At 60.5% G+C, this 25,024-nt stretch overlaps 3 protein-coding genes across 14 annotated transcripts; all 3 read right to left on the reverse strand.

Moving 5' to 3' along the window:
- Position 1: 1 nt before the first annotated feature.
- Hdac10 (histone deacetylase 10) lies at positions 2-5,653 on the reverse strand. 3 transcript variants are annotated; one of them, XM_076853398.2, is made up of 19 exons: positions 5,372-5,653; positions 5,168-5,302; positions 4,873-4,969; positions 4,579-4,676; positions 4,393-4,497; positions 4,190-4,258; positions 3,794-3,920; positions 3,547-3,612; positions 3,262-3,321; positions 3,131-3,184; positions 2,850-2,956; positions 2,714-2,781; positions 2,389-2,641; positions 2,207-2,291; positions 1,604-1,695; positions 1,436-1,492; positions 843-921; positions 489-671; positions 2-407 (listed from the first exon to the last, which is right to left on the reverse strand). In XM_076853398.2, the coding sequence occupies exons 1-19, from the start codon at positions 5,428-5,430 to the stop codon at positions 144-146; spliced, it is 2,058 nt and encodes a 685-aa protein (XP_076709513.2). In that variant the 5' UTR covers positions 5,431-5,653; the 3' UTR covers positions 2-143. The 3 variants fall into 3 exon arrangements, with proteins under 3 accessions (XP_076709513.2, XP_076709512.2, XP_076709514.2); XM_076853397.2 differs by having other exon boundaries at positions 3,095-3,184; XM_076853399.2 differs by lacking the exon at positions 5,168-5,302 and having other exon boundaries at positions 3,095-3,184.
- Positions 5,654-7,346: 1,693 nt separating this feature from the next.
- Mapk12 (mitogen-activated protein kinase 12) lies at positions 7,347-15,738 on the reverse strand. 10 transcript variants are annotated; one of them, XM_077109345.1, is made up of 13 exons: positions 15,429-15,738; positions 15,228-15,357; positions 12,853-12,911; positions 11,289-11,400; positions 11,169-11,199; positions 10,808-10,887; positions 10,309-10,423; positions 9,985-10,056; positions 9,811-9,890; positions 9,661-9,739; positions 9,411-9,584; positions 9,289-9,333; positions 7,347-8,048 (listed from the first exon to the last, which is right to left on the reverse strand). In XM_077109345.1, the coding sequence occupies exons 1-13, from the start codon at positions 15,551-15,553 to the stop codon at positions 7,969-7,971; spliced, it is 1,182 nt and encodes a 393-aa protein (XP_076965460.1). In that variant the 5' UTR covers positions 15,554-15,738; the 3' UTR covers positions 7,347-7,968. The 10 variants fall into 10 exon arrangements, with proteins under 10 accessions (XP_076965460.1, XP_076711644.2, XP_076965462.1 ...); XM_077109344.1 differs by lacking the exon at positions 7,347-8,048 and adding an exon at positions 8,081-8,265; XM_076855524.2 differs by lacking the exon at positions 7,347-8,048 and adding an exon at positions 8,083-8,265 and having other exon boundaries at positions 10,808-10,855; positions 11,170-11,199.
- Positions 15,739-17,628: 1,890 nt separating this feature from the next.
- On the reverse strand, positions 17,629-23,846 carry Mapk11 (mitogen-activated protein kinase 11). The gene is given in 12 exon segments (XM_077109348.1): positions 17,629-18,850; positions 19,204-19,377; positions 19,463-19,541; positions 19,899-19,978; positions 20,173-20,244; positions 20,554-20,668; positions 20,739-20,786; positions 20,856-20,887; positions 20,976-21,085; positions 21,172-21,230; positions 21,427-21,556; positions 23,694-23,846. Coding segments are annotated over 12 exon segments (1,095 nt in total). The 5' UTR covers positions 23,810-23,846; the 3' UTR covers positions 17,629-18,770.
- Between the last annotated feature and the right edge of the window lie 1,178 nt (positions 23,847-25,024).

The following is a 25,024-nucleotide window of genomic DNA, read 5'->3' on the forward strand; positions in this document are numbered from 1 at the left end:
CTTCCTTTAACCGTTTACTAAGGGAGAGGGAGCGCGGGCGGCCGCACGAGACCTCAGGCCGGCCGTGGGGAACGCCAGCTTCCGGCTCTCGGGGCCGGCGCGCGCCGTGCTTCCCGGGTGACAGTGGCCCGCCTCGGCCGATTTCAAGCTACCCCGAAGGGCGGCCCAGATGGGGCGGCTGGGAAGGGGCGCGCCGTCGGCTGGCTCTGCGCAGCTGGTTCAGAGCCACCGCTGCCCAGGGCCTCACCGGCCACCTGCAGCATCTTCCACCGGGGCTCCAGCTGCGCTCTCAGGTGCAGCAGGGCCTGGATATCCTCTGGAGAGGCCATCAAGAAAGGGCCTAGGTTGGGAGGTGCCTCTCCGTGCAGCACGCGGGCCAGCGTGCTTGCCAGCTGGGGTGTGGATTCCTGGACCGGGCCAGATATGGGGCTGTGAGCCACTGCCTCCAGGCACCTTCTACCTCAGCGTTTCCACCAAGCCCAGCTTACCTCCCCAATGAGGGCCAGGACTCGGCCCCCTGCTGGCCCACGAAGCATTGCAGCCAGGAGAGCAGCATGGGCGTTCTGCAGGCCATGGGCACGCCCCAGTGCCACCAGCACCAGGTCAGGCTGAAAGCCATAGGCCAAGGGCAGCACCAGACCCAAGACGCAGCTCAGGAACCCTCCAGTTGTCTGTGGGGAAAGCAGCAAAACCCCAACCCCCATTCTAGGGGTCACTCCTGCTGGCTTCTGCCATCCCACCTCACAAACTCAGAGTCCCCAGAGTGTGAGTATGAAGCCAAGAAGGGCCAGGGGCCTGTTGGCTCTCCTGACAGGGCTGCCCACCACCACAGAACCACTTACCCTTGGCAGTGGTGTCGAGATGTGAAACATGGATGAGGCAACTGCCTCCTTGCCCCCAATGTTCAGCCACAGAATCCTCCTTCCAGAAAGAGCACCATGGACAGGTGCATATGTGTGAGACCCTGCTCAGCTCTCCTAAGCCCAGACAGCAGAGGGGAGCTCTGGGAGGAGTGGAGCAGGGGCACTGTAACTGCCAACTCTCCTGGCCTAGCATTGCCCCACAGACTTCCTTCCCAGACTAGCTGTGGAAGGCTCCATTCTTTCTGGGTTTTTGTTGTTGTTGTTGTTTGTTTGTTTTATAAGAAGGATTGAACTCAGGGGCACTCAACCACTGAGACACATCCCCAGTCCTACTTTGTATTTTATTTAGAGACAGGGTCTCACTGAGTTGCTTAGGGCCTCACTGAGTTGCTGAGGCTGGCTTTGAACTGCCTCCACCTCCCTAGCTGCTGGGATTGCAGGAATATGTACACTACCATACCTGGCTGGAAGGCCCCATTCTATACTGCATGGTACCCTGCCCACCAGTCACCCCAGGGGACCTAGTTGCATGCCTGCCACTTGACCATCCATATGTGCCATCTGGACCATACCCGTCATCAGCAAGGTCTGGAGGCCAATCCAGCTGTCCCAGGGCCACACAGAACAACCTGAGGAAAAATCCACCCAGCACAGGCTGTGCATATTGCCCAGTCTACTCCCAGAGCCCTCACCACATGGACCCTGTCCTTGGGGTATTAGCACAACCAAGTGAGGCTCACCTCTGGACTCTATGGCACAGAGCTCGCCTAATGGCCACATCCAAGGTGGCCTCTGCAGCAGAGGCAGGGGTGGCTGTGATGCCACTGCTCACCTGTGGGAAGAAAAAATAGGTAACAGTGATGGGTGCAGCCCCAGCCAACTCCCAAACTAGGTCCCTGCCTATACAGCTCTCATCAGTCCTCCTTCATATCAAATCTGTCCATTTCCATAAACAAGGTGCTTGAAACTACACTTTCAAGCCCAATAGTTGCAATGCCTATACTTTTAGCTACTCAAGAAAATGAGGCAGGAGGATCATCATAAGTTCAAGGTCAGCTGGACAACAGCAAAACCCTGTTTCAAAAATAAAAAGGGTGGGGGGGTGTAGCTCAAAGAGAGCGAGCTTATCTAGCAAGTATAAGGCCCTGGGTTCAATCCCAAAAGCTGGAAAAAATAAAAAGTCATCCACTTCCCCTCTCTGCCAAAAATATTTCCCCATCTCTGGGCTGTTCTGATAACAATCCCTACAAAGGGTAATGTGTCTGCACTGCCTCCTCTGGACAAGCCATGCCTCAGACCCAGGCCCCAGATCCAGGTACCCCCCAGCCTCTCAGCAACCCTACCTGCCCATCCAGGATCCTATCGAAAAGGTACAGGAGCTTCCCAAGTGCATCAAGGGCCTCATCCTGGGCTAAAGACTTGTGTAGTCTGTGATAGGCCAGAGGGACACATGGACACCAAGTGACAGTGCATCAGTCATGCACATGCATGTCCTCAGCCCTCTCCCTGGGCCCATCCTGCACACCTGGCCCAGGCTTCTGTCTCCTCCCTTGGTGCTGAGCCCTCCTGACAGAGCACACCAGGGGGCAGGGGCAAGGTGGCATCTGGCACAGTCAGGGCAACGGCCGTGCGGATAGGGGGTATGGGGCAGAGGCGCAGCGGGTCCAGAAAAGAGCTCAGTGTAGTTGCTGCTGCCTTGCATGTGGGTCCTCCAGGCAGCAGAGTTGCAGGTGTCCCGTCTGGGGAGTGGCTGCCAGGACTCAGCATGGTGGCCACATCTAGAGGAGGTTCAGAGTCATGGCCACTGCATAGGAGTGTGAGGTGAACCCACCAGCCCAGATCACACTGACCTTGCTCTTGAAGGCTCATCCAGTAGGGGGCCTGGGTCATCCGGACACTGTGGATGGACTCCAGCGCACTGTGGGGAGAAGCATGGTCATGGGCCTGACTCACACCTAGCCTCTCCCACCCTCCAGCCCTTCATACCTCCGACATGGCACCAGAGGCCCGGACAGCGGGGGTACAGGGTCACCCAGCAGTGCCTGTACCATCATGCACACTGACTTGGCCAGGGACTCCAGGTGGTAGCCACCCTGGGAGGGTGGAGACAGGATAGAGGAAGGGTGTCACTGGGGTGGGTAGCTCTCCCAGACAGGTGCCCCACAAGATTGTGTCTTGACCTGGTTCCCATACTCCTGAGTATTAGGCATCCTCTCAGCTGCCCCAGTTACCTCTAGTACAGCACAAACCCGGCCATTGGCCAGCACCTGCAGCAGCTGTGTGAGGTGGGCGAAACACTCTGGTGTGGCCTGCATCTGCCCCTGGAACCAGAGCCATGTATGATGGGGGCCTGAGTCCAGGACCCCAGAGGCCCTCCTCAGCCAGACCAGGCCCTCACCTCAGGGTCCCCAATGGCTGAGTCAAATCCTGCTGAGACCAGCACCAACTCAGGGTCAAACTGCAGGCAAAATCAGGTGAGGAAGAGAAAGAGAGCAGCTGGAGCCAGGGAAACCTCCATGAGCTGCCTGGCCCACTATTCATGTCAGCCCTCCTCAGAGACCCTCCCTACCCACCAGGGATCTGCTCCTACACAGGTGAAGTGGTTGACAACCCTCTTCCTCTGTGGTGGAACTATGAGCAGGCATGGGTCATCTGCCCTAGAGAGCCCCCACCGGAAAGTCACCTCGAAGGCCAGTGGGAGCAACGTGTGCAGGAAGGCAGCCAGGTAGTCAGCGTTTCCCATCCCAACCTGCCTCGGGTGCAGGGAAGAGGTGTCAGTGGGCAGCCCTGCCAATGGGGACTTCAGGGTCTCACCCGCTGGATCCCAGGCTGTAGAAAGTATGGCAAGACGGCCCAGAGCTGTGGGGCAGGGGAGAGGTGCAGTCTGGGAGGTGGGCTGGGAGCAAGTTCTGGGGGTCAAGGGCAGGTACCTGGTTCCAGGGAAGGTTGACAGTGAAGCCTCGCCCCTGCCCCCTCCCTACTGCATCTACGTTGGATTCTTGCAGAAAGGGCCAGAAGTGCCCATGTTCATAGCGGTGCCAGGAGAAGTAAAGGACACTGCAGACAGTGTGCAGGGTCAGAAGTCAGGACGCTTGGCAGCTCCACAGCTCCTTAAAGAACACTGACCCCTGCACACATGGCCAAGTCTCCCCCTTGGATTTTCCCAAGTCAGTCTGTGCACTCCCTCAAAAGTGGGGTTGCAGGCTGGGGTGTAGCTCAGCTGTAGAATGCTTAGCATGTGCAAGGCCCTGGGTTCCATCCCCAGTATTTAAATAAATACATAAATGGGGCTGCAAGAAAGTGTCACGTCCCCACCTACAGCTCACCTGGGATCATCTTCAAATATATACTGAATACCCTGGCCATGGTGGACATCCCAGTCAACAATGAGGATCCTGAAATCAGGCAATGCTGGGGTCACTACAGGGCAGGGCCTCCCATCTCCAGGCCAGAAGCCCAGCCAGGGTTGGGAAGGGAATGGGTAGGGACTTTCTGCCACCTGCTCCACCCTGCACAGCTCGGCACCCACCTGTGCAGCCCGTGTTTCCGCTTGGCATGTTCAGCTGCTATTGCCACATTGTTGAACACACAAAACCCATTGGCAGCTGCCCTTTGGCTATGGTGCCCAGGAGGCCTGGAGGGTGAGAGTGGGGTCATTCTGTCCTCTCAGGGAGCCAGCCAAAGGGAATAGCCAGGTGAGGGGAGCAGCTCTCACCTCACTAAGGCCAGCCCATTGTGTGCGGCTCCTGTCAGCACAGCGTCCACCAGCTGAAGGGCAGCCCCGGCAGCTAGCCGGGCACAGTGAAAGGTACTCTATGGGGGCAGGAATACAGATCAGCCCCCTGCCTTTGCAGAACATGCTGCTGAGCAGAAAGGACCACGCAGGCCCAGGGTGCCAGCAGTGAGCAGGAACAAGGGAATGCTGGCAGGTGGCAGCCACAGGTGTGAACACACATAGTCAGTGGGTGTGTTAGATCTGGGTGGGTGGGTGTTGTACAGGGGGACTCACCGGGTGGAAGTAGACGGCATCGTACTGTCCAGACAGTACCTGGAGCTCCTCCTTGCTCAGGGCCTGAGTCGTCTGCACCAGGGCCACATATTCAGGGCTGCAGATGGCCAGTCAGGGAGGCAGGTCACCAGCAGGGGAGTGGGGTGGGGCCACAGGGAGTCCCTCCCAAGCTCCTCAAGCCTTTGAGCAGCACCTCCACTGGAATGTGAAGGCGAGGCACATGGGGAACAGGCTCCCTCTGGGAGGCCCTGAAGGCTGGGGCTAGCCCAGCTCTCCTTGTGGGCCCTCCTCTGACCTGTGCACCAGGCCCAGCTCCTCCTCCGAGGCCTCGCGGGCTACTAAGCGCAGGCACCTCTGCTCCAGGCCGTACTGCCGAAGGCCGTCCAAGGCTGCGGCCAAGCGCTCCGGACACTCGATCCTGCACTCGGGGCTGAAGTACACTGGGAGCTCAGTGTCCAGAGTCCCCTCCCTGTACCCACCTCCGCCAGCTCACACTTACTCGTCCCAGAGCAGCCGGCTGACCATCATATCCTCATGGTACACGAGTGCGGTCCCCATGGCTAGACTGTAGTCACTTTGGACCACTCTGATGTGGCACGCCCTCCGCTGGCTGGTGACCGCACTGTAGGTCCCCAACTTGCAAACTGGGAACAGCCCAACGCCTGGAACCCTCCTGAGACCAAGTTCGGCAGCGGGCACCGAGTCTGGGCATAAACACACAGGCCAGGCAGGCACCGAGAACCCGGCGCACCGAGGGAGCGAGGCCAGGGTGCAGCGTGGACCCCGGGGCCTGACTTCCGGCTTCCGAGTCCCGGACCCGCCCCCGCAAGCTCCGCCCCAAAGGGACCGGGCGGCCTAGACTTCCCGGCCTCGGCCCGTGGCTCGGCCGCTCTCAGGCTCCAGAGCCACCGTCTCCCACGGCTGGGAGCCTGGGGATGGTCCCGCCCCCAAGCCCTTCTGGTGATGGGAGGGGTGTAGGGTGAGAGGAGAGTAGTCCCCAGACCCTCCTGAGGACTGTCATTGAAGCCCCGCCCATCGGTCTGTCTTCTGCCTCAAATGTCCCCGGAACCCACCCCGAGGGCGAAGGACACAGGGTCAGACGTGTTAGCGGTCCGCTGAGTCCAGTGCGGCTCCGGGCACCTGGCCAGGGCTCAGGGAAGAGTCGGTGTGGCCAAGGGTCCGTGGGCTCAAAGGGGGAGGACAAGGACCCGACTCAGCTGGTCCTGGGTGGCATCAACGCGCAGCCCCACTGCAAGCTTCAAGAAGGAACTGCCTGAATCTGACCTAGGCTTCAGGAAGACCCCGAGACCATGAGTGGAAAGTCGTAGGGTCTGGGCTGAGACCCAGAAAGGACTGGACAGGGGCTGCAGCAGTGTCGGGTCAGGCAGGACAAGAGGCTACAGGCGGGGAAGCAGGATGGGCAAGGATAAAAGGAGCCGCAGGTGCAGCCCCAGAGCAAGATGACCAAAAGGTGTGAGACAGAGCCACACGCAAAATCCAGGGGTCCTGGGGAAAGGGTCTAGGGGCAGTCAGAAGTGGGTGGTGCCAGGCCCACCCTGCCACACCTGGAGAGCTCATCCAGGCCCTGGGCCACCTAACTGCACCTCCAGCCCTCCCTAGGACCAGTGCCACAGCCAGAGGTGAACACCGGCTGGTCACCTGGGAACAGGTGCCTCCTGCAGGTCTCCGCAATGCAACAGCCACAGAGACTGACCAGGTTTGAACCAAAGGCATGAGAAGGCCCTGGGGCAGGACAGGCGGTGGCCTTGGTGGCAACTCATCTGACCCTATCTGCCAGAGCCAACTGTGCACCTGTCCACAGGAACTCCAGCAGTGGGAGAGGGACACTGGGCCCTCCACGGTCCACCCCACATACACCCTGGTTTGGATACATCTACAAGAGGGACAGTGTAGAGGAGCAAGAACAATCTAAGGAGCCCAGTGTGGCCTCTGATCTTGAGGCCTATCCTAGGAGAATGGCCCACAGAGGGCAGCATAAGCTCGGGGATCCCCCCCCCCCCCCCCCCCCCCCCCCCCCCCCCCCCGTGTGGGAGCAAGAGACTGTCAAAGGGAAAGGGACCACCTCAGAGATCAGAGGTACCTCAGTTGGCATGCACATCCCCTTCCTCCCCAGGAGCCTCAGAATTCAGCAGGGTCTGAGACCCTGGTGAGGTCCTAATATCCTTCCCATTGGCTGATCCTGCATCAGCCCTGCCCCCAACTGACTCAGCATTTAAGCCTGAATAAAGAGTAAGTTCACCCCACAAGAATGGAGGGGGCCAAGCCCTAATGTGGGGCTTTCCGGTTTTGATACAGGGCTAGGAAGGTCGACACCAGTGATGTAATCTGGTGGGGAGGCAGGGTGCTTGGACCCCCCCAGGCTGGAGGGTTGAGCTCAGGATGCCACCTTTCTGTATGCAGGGCAGGAGTTCCGAAGTCTGAGGATGGGCTCAGGCATCAGGCCACACAGAGTGGAAGGTCTACAAAAGGGTTTATTTCCTTCTGGCCAGATGGGCACACCAAATGTCTGGTTGACACTCCAGGTTGGGTTTGCAGGAAAATCCATGATGACCATGCCCGGAGAGATGATGTCCCTGAGTCAAAGCCCACTGCCCTTCCTCTCCTTTTCTTGAGAGCTGACCTCTGCACAGTCCAGAGCAGGCAGGGCTCAGAGGCCAGCACTTGACCCTGAGCCATAACATCTCTGAGCTTTCTGCTGCGCCCTGTTGGAAGGGACCACTGCTCCAGAGCCCAAGGCCCAAGGCCGGCTATAAAGCCGACTGTCCCAGGGAAACAGAGGTGATGGGAGTTCGTGTTCCATTCCAGGATAGGTAGAGGTACTGTGCAGACAGCGAAGATGCGCCAAGGTCACCTAAGGTCAAGATGCTCTGGGAGCACCTAAGAGCAGGAAGACAGACTTGGGAAAAGAGGGAGTCCCTCACGGAGGAGGTCTACTTGGCCTCTCCAAGCAGCTGCCCTGGGATATAAGTTCCAGGCAAGGCCACAGTGATAATCAGGATCCCTCCCAGTGAAGGGAGGCTAAGGCATGAGGCTCCCAGCCAGAGTTCTTAGCATATCCCTGTCACCCAGGGGTCTTCACAGGGCCGTCTCCTTGGGAACCCTAGCACCCAGCTGCCTGGGAGGCTTGAAGCTTAGCACTTCTTTATAAGTGACACCTGCAGAGGGACAAGAGACAGACCAGACAGTCAGCCTCTGCTCTCACTGGAGGACAGAGGCCAGTACCTCATGGGGCTTTCTTCTTATCCTAACTAGGCCAGCCCACCTAGGGAAAGTCTGCATGAAAACTGCTATAAAGCCGGCCGTCCCAGGGAAACAGGAGGTGATGGGAGTTCGTGTTCCATCCCAGGGGCTGGGCCACGTGTCCTCCGTGGCCTATTGTAAAAGCAAAAGCTCCTAGCCACAGTGTATGTGGGCGGAAACCACAGAGAGGATCCTGAGGTCTATGGTTTTCATGTTATCTTGTTTAGCACCAGAAACTTTTCATAAGCACATGAGAGCGGAAGGGTGGAGCTGCTGAGGCGCTGAGGAACACTGCATCCCTAAGGACTGTGATCCGGAAACCCCAGCCTGTCCAGCCCTCCACCCAGATTGCAGGACCAAAGCCCCAGGTCGAGGAGATCAATAGGACGAAGCTTGGCACTCAGTAGCACACCTTGGTGCTGGCATCAGACATTTCTGTCCCCCAGGCTGCATCTGCAGAACAGCCTTCCAGGGGCAGGCAGATGAAGGGGGCAGGCTGGGGCTGGGGCTCAGTGGTCTAGCACCTGCCTAGCATATATGAGGCACTGGGTTCAATTCTCAGCACCACATAAATAAATCAATAAATAATAAAATAAAGGCATTGTGTCATCTACAACTAAAAAAAAAAAAAAAAAGGAGGGCCCTCTGTGTAAGGGGACAGTCAGCACGTAGCTGCCGGTGCTGAGCACAGCCTTGGAGAGGTGTGAACTCCAGGAGAACTGCAGGGTGTGTGTGTGGGGGGGGGGGGGCGGGTTGGCCCCGGGGCCTGCATGGGGGTTGACTTTCCCTGTAGGCAGGATGTGAAAAGTGTGCAGTTGTCCAGGTGAGAGGGGACCTGAAACCAGCGAGAAGAGGAGAGAACCATTTCAAGAGTCATGAGCGCAGAGGCCTGAGGACAGCAGATGGATGTGGAGGGCTCCAATTGGCAGGATCTCTGGCCAGACTTGGGAGAGGCTAGGTAGCCCAATGAGGGAGGCTGAGCTAGCAGGCTTGGGGGCTGGGAGAGGCCAGTGGGCACTGCTGCCCTGAGCTCAGACCTGCTCTGCATAGCTCCTGGGATACATCCTGTGCCAATCTTTGTGTGGAGCCTCTGTCGGGAACACCCCTCCCCACGGCCTTCCGCCCTAGCCAGAGGTCACCCTGACCAAGTCCTACCGCCCCATGCTGCCCTCTGATCTCCTGTCCTCTTCCTCACTTGACCTGCAACCCAAGAACATAGGTTAGGGGCCCAGGGCACACAAGGCCCCAACATGGGCCCCATGGGGAACCCCACTCACGCTTCCACTCATCCAGGGTGCGGTCCACATCATCAAAGGAATCGTCATATTTCTGGGCCTTGGGTTCGTCCTCTGTGTCGTGCAGGGATTCAAAGTATGGGTGGGCCAGTGCCTCAGCCGCCGTCACCCGCTGCTCTGCATCCAGCACCAGCATCTTCTCCAGGAGATCCACAGCTGGGGGAGGAGGCATCAGGCCCACCGGGTTGCTTGGTGCCCCAGCACCCAGGACCCCCACCCGACTCAGACCTACCCAGAGGGCTTGCATCGGTCAGGACAGAGGCAAAATCCTTCTTCTCCAGCTCAGGGAGGCCCTTCATGTAGTTCTTAGCCTATACAGGAAGAATGATGAGGGGCCAGCTCCCAAGCCCAGGTCCAGCTGGCCTGCCCACTCCCTACCAACCTCAGCACTCTGTAGCTTCTGCACAAACTCAGCAGGAGGTGTTCCTGTCACCTTCATGATCTCCTTCAGCTGGTCCAGGTCTGCATGGAGGTCAGGAGCACAGCACAGGCCAGAGGGCAGGACCCATACAACCACCCACCTCCCCAACTTCATGATGCCCACTAGGGAGGATACGGTCATTGCCCTTAAACAGTATCTTCCCTGTAATCATCTCCGCCATGATGCAGCCCACCGACCAGATGTCCACTGAGACAGAAGCTCTGTCAGTGCCCCGAAGGCAGGGGGACGAACAGGCACACGAGGGGCAGGGGGCATAGGAACAAGACACAGGGGAAGGTAGGGGGACCCAGACGTGGAGCCAGGGAGGGCTGCACACTCAGGCCACGCAGGTTCACCCTGCCCACAGCCTCCCGGGGAGCGTGGCCATGGGGCTCCCCATGAAGAACCAGGTGGGAGGCAGAGGCAGCCTGGGTCTCCAGGCATGAGGGGGCCTCTCACCTGTCTGTGTGTAGCGCATCCAATTCAAGATGACCTCAGGTGCCCGGTACCACCGGGTCACCACGTACCCTGTCATCTCACTGTCTGCTTGCCTGGCCAGACCAAAGTCCAGGATCTGAGGAAGAATTGGGGTGGGGCTGAGGGAACCCCTGAGAAGTGGACAGGCCACTGTTGCCCCGGAGATCCTAAGGGAGCAGGACTCAAAGCCTCCATCCTGGGACTCTGCCACTTGGCCTTGGACCCCAAGGTGCCTCCTTGTGGCTAAGGCACCCAGCCCAACCCACCTCAGGAGCGGAGTCACCCTGTTGACCTGGGGGGGCCTTCACAGCCCTGCCCTGGGTCAGACATCAGACGGGGACACCTGCCCTTCACCTCAGTAAGGATGAAGCAGGCTCAGTGCCTCCCCACCCCACCCCCACTGCCGGGCTCCCGCCTAGGTCCGAGGGTCAGTAGGTGGCTGGGCAGATGGAGAAGGAGCCCTGCACCCTGCCCAGCCGACCTTTAGCTCACAGTCCTCGTTCACAGCCAGGTTGCCAGGCTTCAGGTCCTGGGGCGAGAAAAGGTGGCCACTGTGTCCTGCCCGCCAGAGCACGGACGATCCAAGGGCCTGGACAGCACCTCAACTAGGGCCACCAGGCGAGGCTGGGCCCCTTGCCCCCAAAGACCTTCAAGGAAGAGTAGAGGGACGGGGCCCCAGGGCAGACTTCTGACAGGCTGTGCCTGGGGTGTCGTGGGCACCTCCACATCAGACCGCACTGTACCCCCTTACAGGGAAGAACCGAGTCCGGGATAAAACCCCTCTGGTGCCCACACAACCAGGGAGGGGCAGTCAGGTGGCCTCCCACCCCTGCCAGGACTCACCCTGTGGATGACACCAGCAGCATGGATATACTGTGGGAAAGAGGGGGTCAGCTCACAGGCCCTCCGTGCCACCATGCCCTCTCCCACCCACCTCCCTGCGGCCACCCTGCAGGCCTCACCCTCAGCCCCTTCAGCATCTGATACACCAGGAACTGGACTCGGTCCTCACTCAGTGTCTCATGCTTCATGAGTTTGCCCAGGTCAGTGCCCATGAATGGCATCACAAGGTAGCTGCAGAAGGGACACCCCAGGACAGTCAGCAGGCAGGGCCGCCTCAGGATCTGGGCTGGGCCCAGGCTCAAACCCTAGAAGCCCTGCCCCAGCAGGTACTCCTCACTGGATCTCAGGGTCCTGCTGCCCTCCCAGTCCAGTCAATGCCCCTGCCATACCAAGCCCCATTCATCATTGGTTAGTGACCCCCACCAGCCAGTGAGCAATGGCCTCATCTTTTCCAGCACATCCCCACCCTCCCTCCCACCTATCCTGCCTGGAATGTCTGGTGGGGAAGGAACTGCACCTTGGGGTTTTTGGTTTTGTCGTTATTAAACCTGTGGCCTCACCCCTGCTAGACAAGGGCTCTGCTACTGAGCAGAAGTCCTGCTTTTTTTGTCTGTTCATTTCATTGGTACCAGGGATTGAATGCAGGGGTATTTAACCACTGAGCCACATCCCCAGGGGTATTTAACCACTGAGCCTGTTTAGTTTTTTTTTATTTTGAGACAAGAACTCATTAAGTTGCTTAGGGGTTTTGTTAAATTGCTGAGACTGGCTTTGAACTTGTGATCCTCCTGCCTCAGGCTCCTGAGTTGCTGGGATTATAGCATGCACCACCATGACTTGGCTGTTTTGTTTTTTTTGAGACAGGGTTTTGCTGTAATGCAAGGCTGGCCTCGAACTTATGATCCTTCTGTGTCAGCCTCTGGATAAACTGAGATCACAGGCTCATGTCACTGTACCCAGCTGTGATAGGGATTTTGGACTTCCATCTGAAGACTGCTGCATGCCAGGCAAGGGCTAGGGTTGGGCCTTGAAGGCCACTAGACACAAGGCTTCACAGGAGGGGAGGAGGGAGTCTGGGGCCGAGGTGGGGACCTCAGACATCTGGGCCAGAGAGATGAGCAGGCAGGTAGAGGAAACAGAGGACACTGGGCCAGTGTGGGCCTTGACCTCTGACAAGCAACCAGTAGGCTGCTGCCCTCTCCAGCCCTTCCCAGACCTACTGTGACCTCGGCCAACAGCAATGCAAGTGTGGGTTGGCCAGCTGCAGGCAAGCTCAGCAGGGCAGAGACAGGGTGGGTACTTTCGCCACCTCTGACCCATCTGCCAACAAAGGTCAGCAGCTCTGGTTTCGAGGCACACACCAAGTGCCAGAGTCTGAAGCACGGGACCTGCCTGTTCACAAACACTGGGTCCAGGGTTCACACCTCCAACGTGAAGGGCCCAGGCGCCAGGCTGGAGGGAAGAGGAAGCCCCAGCTCTTCCCAGGCATGCCAGTGTCCGTGGGTCCCAGGAACACGAGAAGGTGTGCAGTAGGCTGTGATGTGAGTCGGGGATGGGCTATGTGCCCCTGGACCCCCATTCATGCTATGGGGAGAAGGCCCCCAAGACCACCCAAAACATGAAGCCAGCACCCAGGAGCCGCCTGACCCCTCCCACCCTTGGCCAGCCCAGGTCAGCACTCACAAGTCTGTGAAGTCATCCAGGGTCTCATCAGGAGTGAACACATCCAGCAGCCCAATCACCTGAAGGGCAGAGGGCCAGGTGGTGTCAAGGAGAGGATGCAGGGTTTTAGGACACACCGCAGGTAGCACTGCACTAAGGCAGGAAGCCCCCCCTGCAGCTGTCCTTGTCTCCTTGTACTGTGCTCACTGGCAGTGTGGCCAAGCACTGGTATACTTGCCCACAGACACAGGCTATTTTTGGGTGGTGACAGCCGGGATTCTCTGGGAGAGAGGCAGTCCTAAGTCTGGGCTGGATCCAAGCAGTCCTAGGGCACCAGTTCTTGGCCCTCCCTCCCTGTCCCTCTCCCCAGCCAAGTAGACCCAGGACCAGGGTGGGGACATCAGGTAGCTCCTTCCTGGGTTCATGCCTCTGCTGTCGAGACTAAGTAGCAGGCCTAGTTCCTGCAGATAAACAGCAGACAGGCAACGTGACAATGGCAGTTCTAGCACTTGGGGGTAATGGGGTCTTCAGAGGCCCAGGAAGCCCCCCTGAAGGAGGACTGCATATGCCAGCAGCCTGAGGGGCAGGTGGATGTGCCAGTAGAGGCCAGCACATGGTGGCCGAGACAGGAGGGAGAACACCTCTAGGGTTTGAGTAACAGAGGGGGAGGCCAGGTGGCTGATGCCCAGGCCAGGGGAGAGTGGAGGAGAGGCCGGAGGAAGCCCAGCAGGACCTCACACACACACCAGAGGAAGGGTGGACGTGATCTCAAGAGCCACTTCAGAAGGGTTGAAACCCAGGTGTGCTGCTGAACATGACCTTCTGGCTGCAGTGTAGGACAGAGTGGAACACAGAAACAGTGGAACCAAAATGGAGAGGCAACTGGGTGACCACAGCACTTAAAGCCAGACCCGTGGGCAGAAACATGGATGGGTGAAGCCAAGGGCCTGGTGGGCAGATGGAGCAGCAGACATGACCTGAGAACTGGGGGCCAGGAGCACTGGAAGAGCTCTAGAAAGAAGAGGAACAGTGTCCATCTGACCTCTGTAGGGTGGACTATGGCCCAGAGCAAGGGGCCAGGGTTTGAGAAGAGAAAGCCTGAAATGGCTAAGGGGGAACAGGGGCAGCACTAGGGTCTGTGGCAGCTCCCTGTCCCACTGAGTGGAGCACCCAGCCTCTGTGAGCCTCAGTCTCCTCATGGGCAGAACCTCCCAGCTGTGGGCACTCAGGAGCATGGCAGAGTGACACCAGCACAGACTGGGTCAGAGGTGGGAGGTGACTGAGGAGGAGGCCCAGAGCCCTTGGTTAAACAGAGGACATGGATAGGCCCCTGGGTGGGGGTGGGTAGAAGTGGGAGGCTGGATGAAACTAAGGATGGAGGTGGCTGAACTCGTGGGGTGAGGCCCAAGTGTGACTGGGAGGTGGAAGGGTACCCCAAGTGGACCGAACACAGAAAGGGAGCCAACCAAGCTCAAGGCTGGAAAGGACACAGGGAGCCAGGAAAAATAAAAAACCCACCAGAGGGGTCAAGTGGCCAGGCATCAAGGGGTCAGTTTGATGGTGGACACAGGGACCTCATGTTCCCAGGGGGCTGGTGGCTCTGGTGACCCAGAAGGGGCCAGAACATCTGTCAAGAGCCAAGGTGTGGGTGTCCAGACTGGGGTGAAAGGGACAGAACTCAGAGGCTATACTCACAATGACCATGTGAGAGGCCCAGGGGCAAGACTGGAAATAAGATGGCTTTCTCCATTGGGGACCCAATTATACCCCCAACAAAACGTCAGCTCCCTAACCCTCATCCAGAGTCTGCACTGCTCGCAGGTGACAGCCACAGTGCCTGACCCCAGCACCCTGCCTGCCTTGCATTCCCGGCACCACCACCCCCGACGCCCCTGGAGTAGAAGGCTCCAAAGTGGACAGGAGAAGAGCTAGTGGCTGGGGAAGAGGGGAAGGGCCTTCTCCAGGAGAACCCTCCTCCCACCACCCTGCCTGGAGGTAGCTTTGTGGCCCCAGGACGAAGCTGAGGAGTTGAGGAGGGACGGGGCTTGGGGGAAGTCGTGACCCACAGAAAGTGGTGGGCTCTGTCCCCACTGCCCGGCTCCGACCGCCTGTCCTGGGTAAGAGGGTCTGGTCTTCCGGAGGGGACTGACGCTGGGGCAGGGCTGGCTGGAGGGCAGGGCTGGCTGGGGGGGCTGGCTGGGGGGGCAGGGCTGGCTGGGGGGGCAGGGCTGGCTGGGGGCGGGGGGCGGGGGGGGCAGGGCTGGCTGGGAGGGCAGGCTGGGGGGGCAGGGCAGGCTGGGGGGGCAGGGCAGGCTGGGGGGGCAGGGCAGGCTGGGGGGCAGGGCTGGCTGGGGGGGCAGGGCTGGCTGGGGGGGCAGGCCCCGCACGCGACTCACGTTCTCGTGGCGCATGTGCTTCAGCAGGCGCAGCTCGCGGTAGGCGCGCTTGGCGAAGAGCTCGGACTGGAAGGGCCGGTACAGCTTCTTGATGGCCACCTTGGTGCCCGTGCGACTGTCCACGGCCGCGCTGCGGGGCGGACGGCTTAGCGGGAGGGCCGGCCCCCGCGCCCCGCCGCCCCGCCGCCGCCCGGCGCTCACCACACGGCGCCGTAGGCCCCCGAGCCCACGGGCTGCAGGTCCTGGTACACGGCGCGCACCTCCCAGGCCGTCTGGGTCACCTCTTGGCGGTAGAAGCCCTTGCGGGCGGGCGGCGGCGAAGTCATCGCGGGCCGGGCGCCGCCCCGCCGCGGCCCCACGGGACCCGGGCTCTGCGGACGCCCCCGCAGTCGCCCCGAGCTACCGCGCGACCCGGCCGGCTCCGCGCTGCCCGCCGCTGGGGCTGCTCCGCGCGCGCTTCTCCAGAGGCCGTCGCCCGGGGCTCCCCCAGGCGCCGACCCCCGCCCGACCCCAGCCCCGCGGGCGCTCACGGCCCCTCCCCCGCCCACGGACCAACCGGCCCCGGGGCCCCGCGCACGTGACGCCCCCGCCCGCTCGCCGGCCCCTCCGGAAACCCGAGGCGGCCGCCGGGGGAGGGCCTGAGGCTGGGGGAAGGGGGAGGGGAGGCCGCCCCATGGCTGGGGCCGGACCTGACACCCTGGCCGGCCTCCGCCCCCCGCTGGACTTCCCAGCCCGGGTGTCTCAGCGGGAGTCTCTCTGGGCTCCAGGCCTTACTGTCCTCTTCCCAGGGCACTAAGCCCATCCTAGGCAGCCTGAGCCCACCTGGCTCCTAACCCCAACCCCGGATCACTCTCCGTCTGTCCATACTCCGCTCCTGCCCCACCCCTACCCAGCCCCCCATCCCTGAGGGCCCCGACCCTGGGTTCTCAGGGTCAGCTCCCTGCTGTGCCCCCAAGGATGCCTCATCCCAGAAGCTGACCCACCCATGCCCAGGAGTCTTGACCTGCAGTCATCCCTCCTTCCACAGGGAGGAGGATCCGTGCTGTCTGCCTTTCTCGGGTTGTATCCTCAACTCCTGGCCACCAGCCCCCAGCTTCCCCCTGCAGAGCCAGAGGGGCTGGTCCTATAGATCGCCCTTTTTCACCCCTAACTCCTCCTCTCCCCGCACCTACCCTATTGGTTATCTGCTCCAGGCATTTTCTAGGTTTGTGCCTTGTCTGTTCCATCCCCTGCCTAGCTTGTCCTTCAAAGGCAGTCTGAGCCTCAGTCACTAGTAAAGGTGTTCCCACATACAGGGTAAAGAAGGGACCTGCTTGGGCCTACAACCTACCCCTCCTTGTAGGTATCCTCTCTGGGTCTGGCCCAATGATGAACCAGATGCTTCTGGAGGACAAAGCCCCTACCCCTCCCACAGCTCAGTGACCCAGGTCTGAAGAGGGAATATGGGGTCCACCCCAGGAGCCCTTTGGACTGGTGGGTAACAGGATCCCCAGGGCCCCCTCTGCCCTCTGTGCCCCGCCTGCCTGTCATGAATCAGCAGCTCAGCAAGGCCAGGCCAGAGCAGCTTTACACCTGGGCTGCAGCCGGTGATCTGGCAAATTTGTGAGCTGGTGACAAGAGCAAGCAGGGGCAGCTTAGGGCCACTCAGACCACAACTGCCTATATCCTGTGTCCTTCCTGCCCTGGGCTGCCTCAGTCGAAACCCCCACCTACTTTAGGAAGGAATGCCTAAAGGGTCCAGGGGCAAACTAGGCTGTGGAGGTGGGGTCACGTACCCAGTTCTGCTCCCATTCTCCACCCTCAAACACTGGATTTGGAACAGCCTGGCCTCTGAGGTTCTCCCCAGGACATCCCTCACACTGACCAGGCCTCCAAGACCTAGACTGTCCCCACATGTGAGCTGCAATAACAGCAGCTATGGTGTGAGTCCCTAGGTTAAAGAGGCCTCTCTATCCCTAACCAGGAAGGAAAGGAAAGCCATTTCCTCTACCCCATTCAATACTGAGGAAGGGCAGGTCTTTGTTCCCAGAGACATCTAAATGACGCCTGTGTGGTCTCCTTGACCACTGAGTGAGGGAGGGTATGAGTGTGAGCCAGGAGCCACACCCACCTAAGGGATTCCCCCACAAAGCCGCTGGGGTCAGTGTATGAGTGGTCATCATACCTGTTCCCTTGGAGCTCCCTAGCCTCACCTTCCCTGGTCTCTTGGGTTTCAGACCCTTCAGGGAGCAGAGAGGATGCCAGATGTCTGACGGTCTCACTGGAGGACCAAGGGGGCTGGACAGTACAGAATTCTGGGGGGCAAGGCCAGTTGGAGATGTGTGAAGCATGGAGATCCAGCCACCCCCTCTAGGCAAAGGGATAGTAGGGGACAGAAGGTTTGGGGCCTGAACACAAACTGAGCAAGAGGAAACCCCTTTATTGTGCACCTCTGGGGGTGCAGGCACTTGACATCCCTCTCCTGGGAGGAGCCACACCCCCAGCAGATCTCCAAGCAGGACCCTGTCCCAGAGTTTACGTGGTCAGCTCCTTTCTGGGAGAAGGGAAGATGAGGACTGACCCACAGACCTGAGTACCCTGATCTCCTGCTGTAGGGCCACAACAGTGGGCAGAGGTAGAAGCAGGCAAAGGCTTGTCAGCTTTGGGCCAGGGTCCAGGGACAGGAGTGTCCAAATCGGCATCCGTGTGCTGTCTGCTTTAGCCTCCTCATGGCTAGACCTCCTGCTCATCAGCTTTCTAGCTGGCACTGTACCTGCAGGCCTCAGGAACTTGCTGAAGCCTCCCTCCCCGAGGAGAAAGCCCCAGCTTTTGCCCACAGGGGTGCCCTTGGGCCCCCAGAGCCCTAACATGGTACCTACCAAAGTCTCAACACCCCTTGGGAATCTGGAACTGGGGGAGGACAGTGACCACTGTGACTCCTCCAACTCACGCCTCTTGCCAGACACGGCTGCTAGGCCTTGGGTACCTACAGATTCACACACCAGCACACACTTGCACATGTCCCGACATGTGAACACAAGAGTGCGTACTCCTGCACACATGCCACAGGCAAACACAGGGCTGCAAGCAGCTGTGGACTGGACATCTGGTGGTGGTCTCCACCCTGCCACCCCCCAGCTAGACCCTGCCCATCCTGGTGGGGCACTGGCCCTGCCTCAGCTCAGCAATTCCTAGGGCAGTGCCCCACTTAGAGGTTGGGCAGCTTAACTACTGAAACTCTCCCTCTGAGTCTCCAGAGGCCCTGCCCATTCACCCTCATCCCATCGCAGACCCTGTGAGTCTGATCTGGAGAGATAGTTACACTCCTCAGGGGTCCCCAATGGCACCCAGATCCCACAGAGTGAGATCCTGAGGGAGCCTGATGGGTGGAAGAGGACGGGAGGACTAAGTAGGCCAGGGACACTTCTGCCCAGACTCTCTTGACACACGGCAGACACATGTGCCTACACTCCTGCATTCACGTGTGTATAGTTCCCCTTAAGGCAAAGGGTCCCAGGAGCAGGGTCAGGTCCATGTGTTGGAGCGTGGCTGCTGGGCAGCGCCTCATTGCTCACTCTCTAGGCTGCCACTCGGCTGCGGTGGCTCCGGGGGCTTGAAGCTGAGGACTTCCTGGTAAGTGAGCTCTGGAGGAGGCGAAAGAAAAGGGTGAATTTGTGCTTCCCTCGGCCCAGCCCCGCACCTGCTTGTCAACACCCACCGCCTGGTCTATGCCCACCACCTCTAAAAGCAGCTTCAACTCAGGTTGAGAACCAGAACCTGCTCTATGCTGCCCCCAACTCTGCTGGAGAGACACACACACACACACACACACACACACACACACACACTCATCTCCACTTGCTCCACTCTGGGTGGAGGACAGACCATGCTGGGAGAAACTGGAGAATTTCCTGCAGGAAACAGGCAAAACCCCGCTCTGGAGAACACAGTCCTCAGGCCCCTGAGCCCCCACTGCCCCTCCCATGCCCCTGCCCACCCTTCCACTCCTCCACCGTGCGCTCCGTGGCCTCAACGCTTTCATCATAGGGCTCAGCCTCTGGCTCATCATCTGGGTCGTGGTACTGGCTGAAATATGCATGGGCCAGTGCCTCAGCTGCACTGACCCTCTGGTCACTGTCCAGCACCAGCATCCTTCCAAGAAGGTCTACAGCTGCAGAAGGGGCAGTGGGGATGGGGGTGAGCTCCATGTCCAGGATCAGATGTGGAGCCCAGCCTAGCCCAGGGTCAGTCCTCACCCAGGGGGTTGGCTCCATGAAAGATGCTGCTGAGGTCCTTCTGGGGCATGGGGGGCAAGGACTGGATGTATGTCCGGGCCTGGGGGCACATGAGAAGAGCCTGAGAGGACTGTTCGTCTCCAGCTTCTAACCCAGGAGACCACAGACCTCTTCCCTCATGGGATCGGATGGCTCCAGCACCTGCAGGAGATAAGACCCAAGAGTTCCCTGCACCCCACTCCCCTCTACTGCCCATGGCCAGAACAGTTTGTTGTGTGCTGTGATTTTGTCCTCACTGAGCCTTGTGCCAGGAAATCCCTCCCCATTCTCCCATTCCCCCTGAAGGGGCTGGTGTCTAACCTGGGCTCTGTGCCACCCTGCCCATACTCTCCACACCACCCATTCCCCGAGGCTTGGTCAGCAGAGGAAGCTGGTGGCTGACTGGGCACTGACTCACATGCTCCGAGGATATCTTTGCCAGAACCTCAGGGCTGGGTGTGCCCACCACTTCCATGATGCGCTTCAGCTGGTCAATGTCTACCTGGCTCAGGAAACACCACATGGCAAGCTATGGACCTTTACCAGCCCCTACGCCCCAGAATTTGGATCCTGTTGTCCTGCAGCTGAGGGCAGTGAGCCCAAGGTTGTATGGCATAAAGCAGAGGAAGAGAGACTGCCGGAGAGGGCAAAAGCCCACCCCCACCCTGCTCCCCAGCCTGGACTAAGGATACAGTCATTCCCTGGGAAGAGGGCTTTTCCCTGGAGCAATTCAGCCATGATGCAACCCACAGACCAGATGTCCACTGTTGGGGGAGGAGGGGAGAGTCTGTCAGTATGCTCACACGAAGTCCTCCCAGTCACCCTCAAGTCACATGTAGGCCCAGAGACAGCAGGGTCCTTCCTTCTCTATACCCTGCCCTGAAAAGGGGAGAGGTTGGTCCCACGAGCCAGAGGATCCCCTCCACCATGGTCCAGGCTTCTGTGAAAGCAGCCCCCAGGTCTTGTCTGCCCCTCTTTGGCCGCATTCCCACCACTCTGCCGCCCTCCCCAGCGTGGGTGTGCTCTGCCGGCCCTTTCTGGTCAAGTGCCGCGCGGACAAGGGTGGACAGCACCTGTCTGATTGTAGTGCATCCAGTTGAGCATGATCTCCGGCGCGCGGTACCAGCGGGTGGCCACGTATCCCGTCATCTCCTCATCTGCCTGGCGTGCCAGCCCGAAGTCCAGGATCTGAAGCGACCACAGACATTCTCTAGGCCCCTCCATTGACCCCCATGGCCCACCCACCCACGGCCCTCACCCGGAGCTCGCAGTCCTCGTTCACCGCCACGTTGCTGGGCTTCAGGTCCTGCGGGGTGGGCGGGGCGTCAGCGGAGGCCGCGACCCTGCAGACGCACCCTCACCGCGCCGCACCTACCCGGTGGATGATCCCGGCCGAGTGTATGTACTAGGGCAGAGGAAAGGCCGTGGTGAGCCCAGGCCCCCTCTGCGTCTCGCAGGCCAGACCTCAGTCAGGGTAAGAGCCCAGCGCCTCACCTTCAGCCACGCAGCAGCTGGTAGACCAGGAACTGGACATGCTCATCGCTCAGCGCCTGGCACTTAACGATGTTGTTCAGGTCGGCGCCCATGAGGGTGGTCACCAAGTACCTGCAATGAGATCAGGGGTCGGGACGGAGCTTGCCCCGTTCCTGGACGAGCTCCCCAGCCACCACGGCGCCAGTCGGGCAGCTCACACTTCGCTGAAGTCCTCGATGGACGTGGCCGGTGTGAAGACGTCCAGAAGCCCGATGACCTAGGTGGGAGCGCAGGCAGGCTCAGGGTTCGGAGGCCGGGCAGAGGCCGGGCAGCGCCCGGAGGTGAGGACCAGCCGGGTCCTCGGTGGACCCTGCAGGGGAGTGCCTCCCATAGGCCCCGCCCCGGCGGACCCCCGAGAACCACGGGGCCCTCCCGGGTGCCCTCGCTCCCACCGCCCGGGGCTGGCGGCTCACGTTCTCGTGCTTCAGGTGTTTGAGCAGCCGCAGCTCCCGGTAGGTCCTCCGCGCATGGATCAGCGACTGGAAGGGGCGCGACAGCTTTTTCACTGCCACCTTCTGGCGCAGCCGTGAGTCGTAGGCTGAACTGCAAGGCGGGCAAGTGAGAGGGTGCAGCCGGGCCGCTGGGCCTTCCCGCGCTGGGCCCTGGGCAGAGGGCCGCAGGCGGTGCTCCGCAGGTGGGTCCGGCCTTAGAGGCACGGTCCGCGCCTGCTCCCCGCTCACCCTGATCCACACCCCTCACGCATGCTCCAGGAAGGAGTCTTCAGGTCACCACCAAACAGCGTTCTCCTGTGGGGCCTGGGTCTTCTCTTGTCCGGCGACTCTCGCCCCTAACCCAGACCCCGCTCACAGCGAGGCCTGGGCATGGAAAAATCCGCCAGGAAAGCAGCCACGGCCGCTCCCGCGGTACCCCACGGCCCCTGGCCCCTCACCCTTGAATCCCGTGAGCAGGGAGGTTCACTACAGAATTTAGAGCCAACTCTAAGCCAACTCATTTAAAAATTAGGTGCATCCTAATTTTTAAATGAGCAACTAGACTGTAGGAAATGTCCAGCTGAAGGGGACTAGGGGCCCACAGACCCACTCCCTAGAGTTCTGATCCTCCATCTCCGCACTGGGCTTCTCAGCCATCTACCCCTTCACTGGAGAGGATGCAATCATCATCATCATCCACAATCACAAATAGAGAGTCCCCCGTCCTCCGCTGGTCCCTCACGATAAGGGCTCAGCTATGAACCATCTGCATGAGTCTGTCAGCAAGGCCTCTGCACAGCCTGTTCCCCTGGCTGATGCTTGTCCCTTATCTCCCTTATCTCTCACACACCTCTATTCCTCTCAGGACTATCCCCCTCCAGAAAGTGGAGATAGCCCCCTGCCCCCCGGCCGCCCACCACACTGTAGGCAGGGCCTGCTGGGTCTGGGATGCTCATTTGCAGGGTGTTAGAAAGCCCCTATCAGGGGCAGGGGAAGATCCAAGTCACTCCTGGAGTCTGGATGAGGGCAGCGGTCCCTCATGCGGGGCTTCAGATCCTTTGGTCTGATTGCATCTGTGCAATCAAGAGGGAGAGAATTGGTACCTGGTCTCAGCCTCAGCAGTGGAACTGAGCAGACACAGGGCCAGAGAGGCAGCCTCACTGGGAGAATCCGACTCCTCCCAGGGGCTCCCAGATGCGAATCCTAAGGTGAGTCCAGTGAGGGAGAGTCCCTCTAGAACTACTTCCACATCTTCCCTACTCTTTCTGCCCTTGAGGTCTTAGAGATGAAGATAGAGCCCTGCCCTGGGATAGACAGGACTTGCTGGAGGCTTCTGATGGCAGGCAAGCAATAGCTGAAGATGTGAGCCTGCTGCCAGCTCCTGGGAACTGGCCGGAAGGGATGGGAGACACCACTTCTACCCTGCAGAGCCTGACAGCCCCTGCCTTCTTCCCCAACACCATCTACGGTGGACAGCAGCTACTTGACACTGGCCTCACAAGGATCCCGAGCACTTCTCAATGCCCATTGCTTTGATCGACCTCACTGTGGGCCTTGCAGCAGCAATTAGGGTTTCTCAGGCACCTTGCAGCAGGTGCCTACAGGAAAGGGGCACCTGGCCGCAGCACCCATCAGGTCTATCCTCTGGGCCTCAGACTCTAGCTGCTGGAACTGTAGGCCGTTTCCTCGGTGGGGACCAGATTGGGTGGGGTATAGACACCACCCAAAGATCATAGGAGGAATGGTAGCGTCTCTGCTCAAGCCTAAGCCCAGTAAGAAGCTGAAACACCCACAAAAGGGGGGGCATGACACACAGGGCTGCAGCCCTTCTAAGGGAGAGGTCTTGACCTCCCCCACTGGCCTCTCCCTTTTCAAATAGCGCCTGTCTGGGCGCGGGAAATCTGCGAGGCTCTGGGGGCGGCTGGCCTTTGCCCAAGAGAGTCCTGGAGGGCTGCTGGGACATTTAGGGCCACGGAAGACCGGCCCTCCCGTCAGCTGTGACGCCACAGGATTCCGCCCCCGTGGGGGACACTGAGACCTGCAGGGCCGTAGGGCGACCCCCGCCCCGCCGAGAGGCGCGTCTGGGAGGAAAGTTTCCTCCGCGCCCTCCCCCCCTTCACTCCTCCGGGGCGCGCCGGCCGGGGGCGGAGGCAGGGCGAGGCCCCTCCCCACCGGGCACCGGCGCGGCGCGGGGAGGGGGCGCGCGCTCGGTCCCGCCCCGGCCCCCACCTGCCCTGCCCCGCCCCTACCAGACGGAGCCGTAGGCGCCGGAGCCCACCGGGCGCAGACCCTGCAGCCGCTGCGGCACCTCCCACACCGTCTTGTTCAGCTCCTGCCGGTAGAAACCGGCGCGCGGGCCCGACATGTCCGGAGCCGAGGCTGGCGCGCGCGCAACCCAGCGCCTAGCCCGCGCCCAGCCCGCGCCCAGCCCGCGCCGCGCCGAGCGGGGGGCGGCGGCGGGGCGGGGCCAGGGCCGGGGCGGAGCCCGGCGGATTTCCCGGGCCGGGGGTTCCCGGAGGCCACGCGCTGCTTCCTGCCCGACGGGGACAGTCACAAAGCGGAAGCCGGCCCTCCCCGGGGCGGCGAGGAGCCCGCCGGTCGCCCCCGCGCCCACCGCCCTGGCCGCGTACTTGCCCTCGTTCTCACCGCAGCCTGGCCGCCGCCCCCCCCTCAGCCCGCGCAGCCTCCATCTCAGCCTCTTCCTCAGAGATGAGGGAGCCTCAAGGCGAGGCCTGGGCGGGTCCTGGGAAATGTTTTCACCAAGAAGAAAAATGTTTTCGCCAGTAAAAGCAGAACAGCCGCAGCAAGGCGCGTCAGAAACTCCCGCACCAGCCTCCCTTGGCCAGGCCCCTCTGCTGGGTCCCGGGCAGCGGAGGACGCCTGGCCTGGCGACGGGGGTTGGCCTCCTGGACACCTGCCTGAGTCTGACCTCCTCCGGGAAGCCTCTCCGCCGGGCTGGCCCCTGACCTTGGCCCCACCGCCTCCTGGGAGGGGTGAGTCCACGGGCCAGGCCAGTCAGCACCAGGGACAGCGGCGGCACCCGGGGTCCTCTGGGGTGTTGTGGCCACCAGGAACGGTCCTCAATGGGTCTTGTTTGGTGCCGGGAACCTGGCCCGCTCCTGAAACGGCCTCAGCTCTCCCGGGAAGCCCGCACAGACTAGGGGGCCGCCCCTCGGGCAGAGTGGCCAAGCAGCGCACCGCAGGGGCAGGCAGGGCCCTAGCGCGGCCAGAGGGCTGCTCCCCGCGTTCCAGCAGGGCCTGGTGGGAGCGTCCGCTCAGGACTACCTTTATCACGACTTGAAGATGACCGGAGTGGGAGGAGCACTGCCCCTTGAAGAAAGGGCTCCTGGCCCTAGGCCGTGGGGGAGCAGGGCGTCCAGGAGGAGGGGCTGTGTGCTGGGCGGCCCTCCCAAGAAACCAGGGAATCATACTCTGAGTGGCCCCAATTTATAGTTTAAAAACAAATTTCAATAGGGCTGGGGCTGTAGCTCAGTAGCAGAACGCTTCTCTAGCGTGCTTGAGGCCCTGGCTTTGATCCTCAGCACCACATAAAAAGAAACAAATGAGATAAAGGCATTCT

Source organism: Callospermophilus lateralis, chromosome 4, assembly GCF_048772815.1.
Source record: "Callospermophilus lateralis isolate mCalLat2 chromosome 4, mCalLat2.hap1, whole genome shotgun sequence".
Lineage (NCBI taxonomy): Eukaryota > Metazoa > Chordata > Mammalia > Rodentia > Sciuridae > Callospermophilus > Callospermophilus lateralis.

Excerpts from the sequence above, each read along its gene's own strand:
- Hdac10 (XM_076853397.2), bottom strand. The coding sequence starts at position 5,430 with ATGGGGACCGCACTCGTGTACCATGAGGATATGATGGTCAGCCGGCTG. Across the intron at positions 4,259-4,392 it reads CGGAAACACGGGCTGCACAG|GATCCTCATTGTTGACTGGG; the intron begins GTGGGTGCCGAG and ends GCCTGATTTCAG. Across the intron at positions 3,185-3,261 it reads CAGCCATTGGGGACCCTGAG|GGGCAGATGCAGGCCACACC; the intron begins GTGAGGGCCTGG and ends CTCTGGTTCCAG.
- Mapk12 (XM_077109344.1), bottom strand. The coding sequence starts at position 15,553 with ATGACTTCGCCGCCGCCCGCCCGCAAGGGCTTCTACCGCCAAGAGGTG. Across the intron at positions 11,200-11,288 it reads AGATGCTGAAGGGGCTGAGG|TATATCCATGCTGCTGGTGT; the intron begins GTGAGGCCTGCA and ends TCTTTCCCACAG. Across the intron at positions 8,266-9,288 it reads TCAGAGGGCAGCATGGGGCG|GCCACGGAGGACACGTGGCC; the intron begins GTAGGACTTGGT and ends CTTTTACAATAG.